We start from the raw sequence: 13,523 nt of genomic DNA, 5'->3' as shown, positions 1-13,523 counted from the left end.
ACATTTTAAAATAAGCCCCCCAAAGACTTTGAATAAATCCATCAAATTTTAGAAAATGTTTGTTTCGACATGAGGTTCAACTGACATACGGTCAGTTTGTTCCAGTGGTTCAACAGAAGAGAATAATAATTGGATCATATAAATAATGTCTCACTTATAGTTTAGGCTAATCATTGCTAATGCATTGCTGGTATGAGCAGGGAGATTGCTATGTGTACAGTTTGCAAGGGCGCTGCATTAACTATTCCTACAAGGTCGCTTTGGTTTGTTTTTGTTTTCTCCCAACAGCCACCAAAATTACAGCACTGTCTGTGTGGATTGCTCCAGTTCAGTGCAGTATAATACAACTGGTTAACTGGCTGCATATCTTTGCCAGTTATTAAGGGGCGATGTCATGTGGAATACAGCTTTCACTTTTCTTCTTTACATGTCGGGTCGTTGTTTTCTCATACCAGTGGAATAATGAGCAGTTTGCACATACAGGACCACTCTAAAATTTACTGAGTGTGTTGGCCTTGGTTCAGGGCAGAATCACAAACTAGTCACTGATTTTATGTCTGTTTTAATTGCACTCCCATTTGGAATTGTAGGATTCCTGCAGATTTGGAAACTGTCCAGCAAGCCTTTTTAAAGCAGGACTTGATCGTCAAAGCTTATTTTCAGACTAAACGCATGCACTGGGTTTTCAGGACAACAATACTGTAGTTTCAAACCCCCAAAAGAGAAGGAAAAAACAAAGTTATTTTTCAATTTGGGACAATGGCTTTTTGGCCTAAATGTGTGTTACAGCAACACTATGGGAATGGCTTAGCAGACATCACAGCAATGGGATTTTGATTAATGAGAAACATTCATTTTTGTATTGACCATTTAAAAGACTATTAAGATTGCCACTCAAGCGTTGAGCATTAATTATAAGGCAGGCCTACATAAGCTTCCATGAAATTTAATGAGCATTGTAAAGTCTGAAGTAATGCATGGAGCTTTGTAGAGAATTAGGTTGTAAATGAAGTCCTGAAACAACACTCATATTAAACTTTTCCTTCCAAGTTTCTTTTTAGTTCACACACTAATGATATCTTCTTTTATTTTTTCTGAGAAAACATACTTGTTATTTGCATTCATATATATTGTTCCCAATGTATAAAAATACTGGGAAAACCTGACCAGAGAAAGGTATTGCATTTGTTTTGGGCTGGGGGATATTTAAATATCAATGATCATTTTCGTTGTGCATAACTGCTCATTATAACAAATAAGACACATCTCTTTTTAATCAGTACACCTTCTCCAAGACAAGATCACAGAAAGCAGCTTGTGTCATCCAAGGCATTTTTAAAAACTGCAGAAAAAAAAATCTAACTTTCTTACCTCAGGCTGAAATAAAATCCCAGATAAAAATTGTTTCCTCACAATTTTTGTAAAGCGACGTCAACAGGATTAAGAGATTTGAATTAGAGCAGCTGCAGCACAGTCAGGTAGACAAAAGCTGCTGATGGTCATCAGTGATGCTTTACCACCAGGACGCCCAAACAGACTGGAAGCAGCGCATTCACTGATCCAAGCATTCACTGTAATCAACCTCTTAAATGAGTTCATCATAGGCAGCTGCTGATGTTATTGTAATTGAAAAAAATTCTTCACCGCAGACTCACAACCACAACACACCAGCCCAGATGCCAAGAAGCAACATTTTTAAGATACGAGCTGGGGATTTAAGCTTGTCTCGTCACTCTGTTTACAGTAAAATACAGTAGGAATCCTTAGCTAAGCAATATTTCATAAATATTAATGAACACAGGCTGTGTCTATGGATACCATGTGTTTTGTTTCTTCAGCTGAATCACTCGAGAGTAAAACATGACTGTCATAACATTCATAATATTGGAAATCCTTGTATAGAATCCCGGTTAAATTTTCATGAGTTTCACATTCTGAACGTGGACCTGCACATTCATGCATGAACAACAAACAGAAATACAAAGCATCTTAAGGCTCATAACTCTGCTCTGCTGTCCTTCTTATCAGCTCTTTCTGACACTGTGAGAGTCCGTAGGTCCTTTCAGAGGTGCTTTAACAGCTGTATCGATCTGTTAACTTTGCATTCATCAATCACAAGGTTAGGGGAATGATTCAGATAACATCAGCTCGCTCTGTCCTCGCCCAGTGGGAAATTTAGAATTAATACCTCTCTGTCCTGATGCATTCTCCCTCTGTTGGGAAGAAAGTGTCACCTTTGTTTGCAGGTGGTTACATATCATCTGAGCAGACACAGAAAAAAGTGAGATAAAGGAACGATGAGCTTCTCACCGTTTGGAGTTGGTCTAACAACTTTGCAGCTCAACTAGGATTTTTTTTTATGAGGAGAAAAAAAAATGACAACTTTATCTTTACTGAAGATTCCTTCTCTCAGGAGGCCCAACTGTTCCTATTAACACCCTCTCAGATTCCACCACAAAGGCCTTTGCCGAGGGGCCTCAGGCACAATCAATGATAGCACTAATTGAAATATTATCTCTAATGCTTCACACAAATGCCCAGGCAAGCCCCCAATTATTGCACACAGATAATTCCACAGACCATGTGCTTTCTAACCACTAACTATGCCATCTGCTCCAAAATTACAACCACACCACTGCATTAGTTAAGCACCCCTGTACACAGCAACTCCCCTGCAGTGAGACACCTTCCTGCTATTAGTGAATGAGGGCGGGCCGAGTCTCGAGTGGCCATCTTATCAGTGTTGATGTCAAGGATATGGGCAGGTGATGGTGGAAGACTGATGTGGGTATCCACTGCCTGCCCACCTAAATTATATATCTGTTTCCCTCCATTGAGATTTCAAATCAGATAAAAAGAGCATATGGAAGATTTAGTTTGCTCTTGCAAGGCTGGGAAGTCTCCACAATCAAGTGGGTAAAGAATAGTAGTAGAAACAGGTAGATTGTATCAGTAGTGCAAGCAAGAGAGGATATTGGGGGCACATTAAGAGGAGGTTATGTCCCGCTCACGATACAAGAACTACAAGAAAGATGATTATAATACAGACAATGGGAATGGCATATTATGGGAAGGTCACTTGAAGCCCAAGCAGAAAACATGAAAAAAGGAAACAAAAGAGAGTCAGACAGCAAGACAGAAAGCTACTTTTGTTCATCACTGGGTTAATGTTGGTATTATCATTCATTATTTACACTGTGCCTTTTTTTTTTGTGCTAGATAAACCATTGTTTCAATTTTGTTATCCTCTCTGGTCGGCTTGGATGCTTCTTCCTTCTCTGATTTGAGGGATCCTGAATTAAAGTAGGCCTCTAAAATACCATTTTCCACATGAGAACCCAAGTTTTCATGTGCAGCTCCACAACACTCTAACTCCCACAGTGCAAGCATCAGCTATGGCTTCAATTAAAAACATGACTGCAGTGGCTCCAGTGCCCAGTGGCCACCACTTCCACGCTGTGGCTTGATCTTCTGGGCTTATCCCAACTGCGCTAACATGAGTGTGCTCTGATGAGTGAATTTTGGCTGTGCTGAAACAGGCAGCAATGGTTAGCGCTCAGGCCTCAATGACAAATACAAAGTAAAGGTTTTAAAGAAATGTCCCCTATGACATGCATTGCAAAGTGCTGTGATCCTGCTTATGTTTGTGTTGTCACAAACACTGTCATTCATTGTGATTCCTCTCTGACTCCTTGTCATGCCTCCGCTACATTCTCTACTCTGCCATGTAGCGTTTTACAACAGGTCACCTGTTAGCCTCTTTGCCGTTGTTGCTCACAGCAACCTAAAATGAGACGTACTGTAACACAAACACACGTTCCCAGTGCCACCTTCATTACCAATTTACCATTCATTCATATAAACAGGCACAAAAGAAGCTCTTGAAAACTACAAATAACTGAAGTGAATCTGTTTTCAGGAACCCATGTACAGAATATGTTAGCAAAAACATGCTGTACTTAAATATAAATTAAATGTAGCTTCGGTACTATAAATGATTTGCATGTACCACAATTTAGGACAAAATTACACAAATGGTAGATTCCTACTACAAAAGTTTCAAGTGGAGCTCAGTTTTGTTATTTGATTCCTTTTAGAGGTCACAGGATAAGTATGCTGTCTTCTCAGGCAGGATAAAGGAATTATCATTCTGATTACAGTTCCTGTTTTGAGCTTTACCAAGAAAATAAATAATTTCAAATAACAGATGTTATGTTAGATTATGTAAATAAGATGCACAAAGTGGCAATAAAATCCATAGCTTGCGGCTGCGCATAGTGTAACAGCTTCATAAATAATACTCCTAACAAGAAAAACTTGTGAAATGCCTGGCAACTTGGAAGCCATTTCCTCTTTACTTTAACTCCTCTAAACTCTTCAGAAATTTTTTCTTTGTGTCAAAAGTCAAAACAACATTGGAAGAGTTTGAAACTTTGAGTGCTTCAGCCTTTGGCTATATATATAAATATATATATATATATATATATATATATGTGTGTGTGTGTGTGTGTGTGTGTGTGTGTGTATATGTATGTGTGTGTGTGTGTGTATCCAGCAACATTTCTATTAATCTATGCACATAGAAACAAACAGTGTGAGTGTGAGCAGTGAGTTTCTCAAGGAGGCAACGTTCCTCAGACACGGCAACCTGGTGAATGGGCACAGTCTGAAGTCACTATCCCTGTTGCTTATTAATTAGCCCTCCCTGTCAAGTCCCTTGTGGCCACCAAGTCACATGACCACTTCAGTGGGACTTGGCAAACTATGTGGGGGAGGAAAACCTTCTCAAAAAGCTTAGCTTTTACTTTTATGCAACTGTAGCTATTGCTACTGCTAGATAACGATGCATTATCCAATATTCAGGAAGAGGAAGTGAGGCCATGTGCAAACTACAGACTTTATTCAGCACATTTCCATCACTTACAGTATGAAAAAAAAATGAGTCAGATTGCATTTTCTGCCTACAAGAGATTCACCAGCCAATATTTATCTGCATTTCAAATATCAACATGTCTGAAGTTTGCTCTAGGAGAAGGTTTGTCTGTCTGTTTCCATCTAGCCTTGGGCCTTTTGTCATGTTATACATTAGGAATGAAAGGTAGAGTATAAGGTAATTATCTAATTATATTCAAGAAATATGTTCTTCTCAGCATCTCCAGAGATTTGTTGTTTTCCTTCCTTGTCTGCTGAACTATCAATGCCATACACAAGGCAGCCTCACTACTGAAAGCCTTCAGTGAATTACCACCACTGCAAATTGATTGTTGACCCACACAAAATGTGAGTAAATCAATCAGGCTTCCATTAAATGCTTACAACAAACTTTCTACAACCCAGAAATGATTCATTTGTGACATGAACCTGTGACAATACCAAACACACACAGACAAAAAACCATTACTGAATACAGAAATAGAATGCAACACGAAAATTGCTTCCCACCACAGGAATGAAAAAGACAACTGGATAACAATTACCTCCAATTTGCAATTTGCCATTTCAGAAAACAAACAGGGGCTTGTTGTTACCACAAAACAGTAAAAATGGCAATTCTCAGTTGCAGACACTCATCATCCCATAATGTGTCTAATTTCCTAAATATTCCATTACAAGTTTAATGGAAAAAGTTCCATACCCATGGCGATCTCTTGATTAAAGCTATGGAACAGGAAGAAAACACTTCAGAAATATATAAATAGCTCTTGGTGATCAATCTTTCATTTCTGAGTCTATATTGTTGCTTGGTTCTATATTTTTCTTTTACACGTCAAGATATTTTCAACTCATATTGAAGAAGCAGAAACATCAATTTTACCTAGCAGTCTCAATAGACCAGAATGCAGTGCAACCATATTTTGGATACAGGAAGGTGGAAAAAAAATCCTCTCTTTGCCATTTCCATCCGTATTTTTGCTAATTTCTTTACCCCTTCATGCCAAGGCTCTCACTTTGTAATCAAAAGCAGAGGTGGAAAAATGTAAATTATTGGTCCGTAGTTACCTGTCTGAATTTAAAATTCACTTAGTATAATAATATAGTAAATTAATTTGTTATGATAGCAATAGGCTGCACATTCTCCTCTAGTGGAGGATGTAAAGTGAAGTCATTCTTGACTATTGCTTGCCCTGTTACAGTCTTTTCCTACTTTGTAAAATGCAGCTACTTTGTTAGAAAATTCCCACCTGAAACAACGATCAGCAGTGCTACCAGGCTCACTCCATATCAGTTGTTTGAACGTACTGTAATTTGATTTATTGCAGATTTGAAAAGGAATTTGCAACAGTGATATCACCTAATTGTGGCCCTGGTGTTGCAGAGTGTCAAACCTGTATTTACTATTTTCCAGTTTTACGACCCTAATTATGCAAGGCTACATTATCTAATTGTTTTGTTTTATAATCAAATATAATTTGCAATTTGATTTTTTTTTTTTTTTAATTTTTGATTAATTTTCTTTTCTCTTGACAAACGTGTGACATGAACAGTCTGACTTCAAAGAATATGGTAAGAAAAATGTGACATGAGAAAGGAGAAGAAATGAAAGGGAGAATAAGAGGGCTGTAGGACAGAAGAAAAAATAAAACCCAAAAAAAAAAAACATAATAAGAGAAAACTGCTTGCCATGTCCAAAGTAAAAAATGGAGCAACTGATATGAAAAACGGGGGTAAAGTAACTGTCTTCATATGTCTTCATGTATAAAAGGCATGCTGTGTGAAGCGTGTTGATACACATGCAGGGTATGACAGTAACAGTATCAGAGGTGAATTGGACTACATAACAAAAGAAGACCAAAGACAAAACATTTTAAATAACTATAATCATCACACTAATTACTGCCATCACTCTACTACCATCTCTAATGTTACCTTGTAATGATGATAATACTGTTAATACACACCAGCAGTAGTATGAGGTGGGACAGAGGGACCCCCAAGGACAGTGGCCTAAAGGTTTCTCATGCAGGCCCCAAGCAGCAGGGGGAGCTCCAGGGAGAGGTCTACAAGGAAGGCAGCCCTGACTTTCTGTTCATTTTTTTATTTTATTATCATCATGATTATTAATTCTAATGTCTTTTAAGTGAGGGCTCAACTGTCAGGCTGGCAATTGTTCAGGCTTGATGTTCTGAGACACTCCCAGACCACTCAGAAGGGAGCCCATTAATTCTTTTATTTAATATATTAACAGACTTTTTTAAATGGCTCACCTGGTGTCACTGTCTTGGGCTGGCCCTAGACCCATGGGAGGAGGCTTTCCCGCTGCAGGTTCCACTCTGTTTACCCACTTGAGCCACTCCCAGACTACCTCCTTCCTATTTTCTTTCATTTCTTTCTCAATGCTAATCTGCCTCGATTTTCTTTCTAACTAAGCCATTAATGGTTTCAGCTCGAGAGTACTGTGCGAAATAATCAGTCTGCCATCTGCAGTGCATAGTGCGGGGTAGTAGGGGCATGACAACACATTTTTGCACCGTGGCTCCATAGCAGGTTAATCTGGCCACGTCTGTGGTGCTAAAAAAGATGTCGTCATCACCGGCCAGTTCCTCCACCAGGCTGACTAAGGTCAGAAATTGAAAGAAGAAGAAACTGGGTGTTTGTATTAATTGATTCCACCTATCTAAGCTTTAGTATGAAAGTGGAACTGGGATCCTTCGTCGATCATTATAGATACAAATAGTAAGTTTAATATATATGATATAAAATGTGTGATTTAAACACCTACCTATAGGGATTACATTTCTCTCAAATTATTTACAAGCGTAAAACAGTCAGTGCTGATTCCTACAAGCATGTACAATCATATCTGCTTTGTGAGGCAGACAAATGATGGACGTCAAAAGAAACTAGAAACTCTTCAAAAAAGTGCTGGACCATTTACAGTAACATTACCACGACAGCAAATCTGAGTCTGAGTCACCTATTAGCCTAAGTGAGGCCCTTTGAATAACAGAATGTCTTTTCTACAGTGCAGTTTAGGCTTAAAAAATGACTGCTTTGCAATTAAATGAATGTGAAGGAATTACACGTTTGTTCTCATTCATAGAAGAAGACACAGACTCTCGGCTATATATACTGCAGTTCATAGATACATGTAGCAGGCTCATGCCAGTCTTTGTAGTGCACGGTGTAGTGCATCATTATCTGGAGTAAAGGTACATGAGGCGGGTTCATGGAACGTGCATCAAAAAGATGCATTCCAGTGCTTGATGTTCAAATACACATGTCAATGCATCTTAATGTAGCGCTGTCTTCGCCTGGACTCTCAGCAGAGAAGCCACCTGGCTTTAATAGCATCTCACAGCAAATTTACATGTCATTCATTTATCACGTTTTGGTATCACGCCACTGTACACAGGTGGCAATATCTACCTGCCATTGTCAGCCATCTGTCTGGTCTGCCTCTATACTCTGCTCTCAGGTTTTATGCGAACTGTGCACCGGGAGAGAGACAAAGACATTTTTTTGCAGGAACAGCTCTGCCTCTTTTGCTTTGAGATCCCTACTGAGTAGCTGTTGCCCTGCGATAAGAGGACAACTCCGTCCATCAACAATGATCTCAATGGCTTTAACAAAAGGTTGCATACAACAGTACACCAAGGCTCCCATACCATCAGCCCTATCTGTCTCTGTTCTCTTCACTGGTCATCCAATAACAGCTGTTGCTCCAAATTTCATTCTAACCGGCTATAATTCTCGTCTTTGGCTAACACAGGCTGATGGAGGAAGGACAAGTGCACAATACACAGGCCTGCGAGGGTCTTGGAGGAAAAAAAAAAAAAAAAAACAAGAGTTTGTGCTGCATCCTGGCAACACAGCCAGCACTGTCTTCTCCCAGCCACATACAGAGACAGAGGGAGGGAGGCAGCCCGCTTAGACAATGGGGCTGCCTCATTACCAGTGTTTATCTTAAGCTGGATTAATACTTTGAAAAGAAATGCTGTTCTCTTCTTTGTTAGGAAAAGACAAATTTGCTGCTTCTTTTTGGGACAGTTTGATTTTGGGATGTTTTGTTGTTTTTGTTTGCTTGCTTTTTTTTTTTGCAACTTTTTTCCCTCTTGCTGAAAAACAGAACGCCCACTGATGTCAGCATCTGATTGTTCCCCACCTACTCTTCACATGTCTGAGTCTGTTCATTTGGTTCTCGTGGAAGAGGATCAACTGTTTCAGGAAACATTCTAGAAGCCACTAGAATATTCAATCCAGTGGCAGAAACAGTACAAACAGCTCTAGAAAAGCAAGAGGTCCTCTTCACTTGAGCCGCCTCACCTTACAGAAAACATGAGAAGATCCACACAACTGATTCCTGGCACACTCTGTAGTATTGATTTTCATATGTGACTCTGGTGTCAAGCGTGAATCAGTTCTGCCATGGTGAATGTATATAACCGTCTGTGCCAAGAATATTAGATGGTAGAAAATAATGAAAGATTGTAGTTAGTGAGGGGGACTGTGAAGTTGACCTTGACATATTCACACATATTTTCCCATTGCACATGAGAAAGCCAAAGGACTGCATGGCACTATGATGTACCTTGCACAATGTCAATTGTGTCCTGGAAAGTATTGCTACATAAAAAAAAAAGAGAAAAAGAGAAAAAAAAAAAAAAGTATGCTGCAAAATACATCAACAGGAAACTGAACTGATCTTCATTTTGGACAAAGCCTCCCACCCTCTCTCCAGTGAGCTGACACAGCCCCACAGCAATTTTAGCCTGCGGCTCATCCCCTCGAGGTGCACCAAGAAACGCTTCAAGCACTTATTCATGTCGACTGCCATCCAGATGTACAGTGCTTCCTGCCACAGTGGCTGCAAGCTCAGCCAGCCAGTAGAGCACTTCAGCCTAGGTGCTTCTTGCTGTCTCTATCAATCGCTCTGGATTGTTTTCCTCTACCCAGCTCTCTACATCCACCTTACCCCAACAGTTCTGATGAGCAGGGTCTGCATATAGTCTACTCATCTGTATACATGCTAAAATATTATTTTCTCACGAGCAGTCACAATGTGCACAAGCTGCTTCGATGTGTGATCATAAGCAGATCAGACCATGAGAGGAGCTACTATAACAGCTACTTTCTATTTTAAAAATAGACCCACAGTCCTGAATGTTAAAACAATGATGACAGCATACTTGGCAGCTTTTCCCATATTGATACAATGGGGTTGAACTGAGTAATGTAAAAGAAGTCATAATAATCATTATTTACAGCATTGGAAATGTCAACATTGTGTCATAATGAGGGTTTGGTTCAGATACTTGGTTCCATTTTGGACAAAAAATGATACTTTACCTAAATCCCAAGTTCCAGTGCTAAAGCATCTCTTAACAAACCTTTCCTCCCTGCTTGCCTTTTGATTAGCAAAGAGAAATTTTCAGAGCATTCAAGTAATGGTCGCAATCTTTTCATTTTTAACCACAGGCAACCAACGATTTTGCTGGTTAAAATGACAAACATTGCTGGTGTTAATTAATGTTAATTCCATAAGTAACATGCTTTAAGGCCCAAATTAAACTTCTAGCCATTGTCTGGTTAATGAGCTCTCTGCAAGCTGGCGTCTGTACTTGGCCAAAGATTGTTTGTTTGCAAAAGAAACCTTACTCAAGATGAGTCATCTGGACTGGCCACCATTAAAAACAGTAATGTTTCTGCTTTCTCAGACAGCAAAAGGTGATTACAGACCTGATGTGAATGTTTGAGATTTTGTTATTTTTAACTTAACTAACCTGTAGTGTAAACTAAACCATATTGGGCTTAACTGGAGATTTAAAAGAATTCTGATGCTACCCAACCCCTCAACACTAAACATCTAATATAGCCTTTTACTGTGACAGCTAGTGATGCGCTCATACTGCATGTACCCTGCATACGTCTGCTCACCTCTGTCATTCATTTATTATCCTCCATATGTTCTCTTGCTTTGTTTATTTGGTATCTCAGTCGACGACGATTGTCATTGTCCTTATCTGTGCCCTATTCTGTTTCTGCAATGACCCAATTTCCCTATGGAGACCATTCAAATTTCATCTAATCTAATCTAACACATCTCTGATTCTGCAAGAGATCTGATGATATGCAAATGACTTCAGCACAATGTTGGTGCTGTCTGGAGAATGGATTGGCCTTGAAAAAGTGGGAAAGGGACAATTTTTCCAGGTGTATTAAACGCAGAGATTTTTAATAGTGCAGCAGTGTGGCACAAAACAAAATCCTATCTCCCTGGCTGCTTGTTCCAGTGATAATTTGTGTATTTTTCAAAATGTTGTCAGCCACACAGAGGTTTTCTTACACTTGACACCATTTCCTGCCTGCAATATAATGACTACACTACTTTGTAACATAAGTAATGATACATGGTATTAACAGTGACAGTATGTGCTGAATTTTATCAAGTGGGGAATAAAACAAGCTCTCTCTGGTCTACTAAACCACACAGAGTGAGTCACTTGATTAATTCCATCTTTTTCTTACCACTGACATATCTCAAATACATAATTAGGTTGAAAAGTGCAAAGAGTCTGTGCCACGGTTTTTTCACAGCTTTAGATGCTAAAACTGTGTGTCACATAACATCATTTTCACTTAAGCAGTGGAGCTGATGGTATTTAGTGCAACCTTCATTCAGTACATTTGAAGATGGTATTTGACAAGGGGGATAAAAACAGTTGCCTTAAATTTGTTTACATTCGTCAAAAGGCAGAATTCTTTAGTCAGTATACTTCAACTAGAAAACATTAATCATTATCAAGGCGGTAAACCTGTGACCTTTTTTTAAAAAAAAAAAAAAAGAATTGGTAGCGGCTTCATTTTTCTGTGCAGGAGTTTGACGTTTCACATACTGGCCAGGACTTTGGCTCTGGAGGGCAGCATTTTGTGCAGCGGACGACACATCTGTAAAGACCAAAGGGGCTGCTGGCCAAATAAAACAGTCAGGTGTGGAGAGCTGATGAGAAACAAATCCCCTTTCATCCTTCCTGCAATCATTGATTCATCCACTTCATTCATTTGTCTCTTTATCTATTTAATTATTTAACCATTCACTTCTGACAAGAAGGGTCATTATCAAAAGACAAGGAGAATTTAACAGCATTAATCTTTCATTGAGTCCACATCTTATTGTGTAGGTTGGTGGTGGAGCTTCAAGAAAAATAAAGGTAAATATAGAATAGGTTGTTTGGGGCTTCTAAAGGAGCAGTTTTCATTTTCCTCAGGTCTTTTCTTTGCACGTTTTTAAGCGCTCCTCAATCTAACCACAATCTCGTTCCTGGATTGAATTTTTAATGTCAGGTGTAAACAAGGTCAGAAAGACTGAGCTGCTTCACTGCTCTCCCCTCCAACAGCAAAGACCTCTTGCCTGCCAGGAAAATACTGGGCTTAACTTGGACGACCTGACCACGCAGTCAATGTGGATTAAGAACTAATACTTAATCAACTTTGCGGCAAGACCTCCCGTCCGTGAGATTTGGCTTTAACATGATCCGCAGGCAGAAGGAGCAACAAGCGCAAAAAGGACAACTGCTCAGTTTGAACTGCAGGTGCACTGAAATAAAGAGCTGTGTGACTGAAGGCTGCAAGGAGCCGGGGTGCAGAGGAGCGTGTTAGCCTATTTCTTCCTTTCTTTCCTTTAAAAAATAAATAAATTTAAAAAAAAAAAAAAAAAAGAGAGAGAGAGAGATTTTTTTTTTTTTTTTTTTTTTTGCAAAGTGGACAACTACAGCAACACTACTGCTGCCAATTACCCTCACGGGATTAAACTTTCAGAGAAAAGGCTGCAGCCTAATATAACTGATGTAAAAATACATCCAAAGCAACCACTTAGATAGAGTCAAGCCACTGGCACCAAGACAGCTCAACTGCACTTCACTAATCGCTTAATTGGAGCTGCGGCTTAGTTGACAAGCATCCCGATGTCAAACGCGGGCTCAGAGACTGTCCGCGACATGCATAACGCAACTGATACAGAGACAAACAGTCCCATCCAAACAGAGTCGGAGACAGCGATAACTATTGCTCCAAGGTTGACAAAATCCATCACTTACCTTGTTCCATCAGCAGGATGGTCATCCCGACCAGCATAGCCCAATACAGAGGATTCTTCATGTTTATCGATCTGTTGTTTGTCTGCTGTGCGATGTCGTCTGGGAAAAATAGCCTCTGATTCTTTGAAATTCCGAAAAGTGCTTTTCTTCAAGTCCCTAGTCCTCCTGTCTGACTGTAGCCTACAGTATCCACCAACGCAGCGCTCCACAAAGTCCCTCCTTCGACTGTGAGGTTATTGGCAGCGATGATGGAGGTTAGTTAGCGGCAATGAAAACGTCCACTTCCGGTTTGTTTGTTGTTTCAAGACAAGGACACTTTATGCATTCAGTCGTTCGTGTAGTCCGCAAACAGCAGCGGGACTTTTAATTTGAAGAAAAAATCCATCTACTTCCTGTCCTGACCTGGTAGTATGTAGCTAGCTTGAAGCGGCTATTAGCAGCGGCTTCTTGTGGAGGCGCTGGCGGCTGTGTTAGTTCATTAGTACTGAA

General features: G+C 39.7%; 1 protein-coding gene across 2 annotated transcripts in view; it reads right to left on the bottom strand.

The window, feature by feature from the left end:
* Nucleotides 1-13,284, bottom strand: part of ntm (neurotrimin) — a 426,725-nt gene extending 413,441 nt beyond the window's left edge. The window contains exon 1 of one of the 2 annotated variants that reach the window (XM_076750005.1): nt 13,035-13,284. In XM_076750005.1, the coding sequence (XP_076606120.1) occupies nt 13,035-13,095 (61 nt within the window). In that variant the 5' untranslated portion in view covers nt 13,096-13,284. The remainder of the gene's footprint in view (nt 1-13,034) is intronic. The other variant, XM_076750002.1, reaches the window with a different exon arrangement.
* Nucleotides 13,285-13,523: the final 239 nt, after the last annotated feature.

This window comes from Chaetodon auriga, chromosome 15, assembly GCF_051107435.1.
Source record: "Chaetodon auriga isolate fChaAug3 chromosome 15, fChaAug3.hap1, whole genome shotgun sequence".
Taxonomy (NCBI): domain Eukaryota; kingdom Metazoa; phylum Chordata; class Actinopteri; order Chaetodontiformes; family Chaetodontidae; genus Chaetodon; species Chaetodon auriga.
Note: the sequence above shows the minus strand (reverse complement) of the source record. Positions and strands in the feature narration are given on the sequence as shown.